We start from the raw sequence: 1188 nt of genomic DNA, 5'->3' as shown, positions 1-1188 counted from the left end.
CACAGTTGGATGGATGGACACACACGTGGATGGATGGATGGATGGATAATTTTGGGGACTTATGACCGCTAGCCGGTTCATTGTGGGAACTAGGCCGTGCTACCTAACCTCATTTTCAAGTCATTTTGTACTCATCCGCAGTTATCAGCGAATTTTCAATTGAAAGTCACCAGTGAATCGTGAGCAATCACCACAAAGTCATCATGTCAGCTATAAAATATGCCAGTAATCTCATGTCTTCAACGGTGAAAACGTTATATTTGGATGCGGCAACCGCTGACATTCAGTTTGACTTCAGTTCAGCCGATGGCAAATCCGAGCGAGTACCGGCGCACAAACTGCTATTGTCAACCGCAAGTGTGGTATTTCGCAATATGTTCGACGGAACATGGAAACGGAAGAAAGTCATTACCATTGACGGTACACCGGTTGCAGCCCTCAAAGAATTTCTGCAGATATTCTACCTCAATGATATTGAACTGACCTCGGAAAACGTAATCGAGGTCATTGCGTTGGCCAAGAAGTATGGTGTCGTCGAATGCTCGAACATTTGCGGCCGTTTTTTGGAAAACAATCTCACAGATGACAATGAATGTATGGCTTATGGATTGGCGGTGCGATTTGGCCACGATGAATTGAAACGTTTGTGTGAGGCCAGCATCAGCATCAAAGCCGCGGCAGTGCTCAAATCGCCTGGCTTCTTGAAATGTGATCAGAAAACCATTGGCCATATTCTGAAATTGGATACACTGTCATGTTCAGAGACTGACGTCTTCAATGCATGTGTGGAATGCGTCAAAGCAACCAGCAAACAAGATACATTGACCAAGGAAGCGGTTCAAGCTCATCTCGGCGACTCATTCTACGACATTCGCTTTGGTTCCATGAAAATGGACGAATTTGCCGCTATTTTCGAATCGTATTCGATGACATCGTTGTTCTCAGCAAAAGAACACAAGGAAATTGTGCAAATGATCACCACAGAGAAGTACAAGCCCGAAATGTTCAATGGAAAACGTCGCCGGAGCAACTGGGACCACTTGCCCATGCTCCAATTTTCACGCAACTTCAGTTTCGTCAAGGACCCAAACACCCTTGATAACGATGAAGAGACAACATTCTCCTCAAGTGAACCGTTGTTGTTGCGTGAAATCGTTTGCCCATACATCAAAGAATACATCAAGTTAA

General features: G+C 44.8%; 1 protein-coding gene across 1 annotated transcript; it reads left to right on the top strand.

Moving 5' to 3' along the window:
• Window positions 1-203: 203 nt before the first annotated feature.
• LOC129571767 (BTB/POZ domain-containing protein 6-B-like) lies at window positions 204-1154 on the top strand (the record flags this gene model as incomplete). Its single annotated transcript, XM_055451625.1, has 1 exon — window positions 204-1154. A coding segment is annotated over exon 1 (951 nt), but the record flags the coding sequence as incomplete, so codon positions are not given.
• Between the last annotated feature and the right edge of the window lie 34 nt (window positions 1155-1188).

This window comes from Sitodiplosis mosellana, unplaced genomic scaffold (genome assembly GCF_009176505.1).
Source record: "Sitodiplosis mosellana isolate CC-2019 unplaced genomic scaffold, AAFC_SMos_1.0 Smas_scaffold_3267, whole genome shotgun sequence".
NCBI classification, from domain to species: domain Eukaryota; kingdom Metazoa; phylum Arthropoda; class Insecta; order Diptera; family Cecidomyiidae; genus Sitodiplosis; species Sitodiplosis mosellana.
The sequence above is the reverse complement of the archived record's forward strand: the minus strand, read 5'-3'. Positions and strand labels throughout refer to the sequence as shown.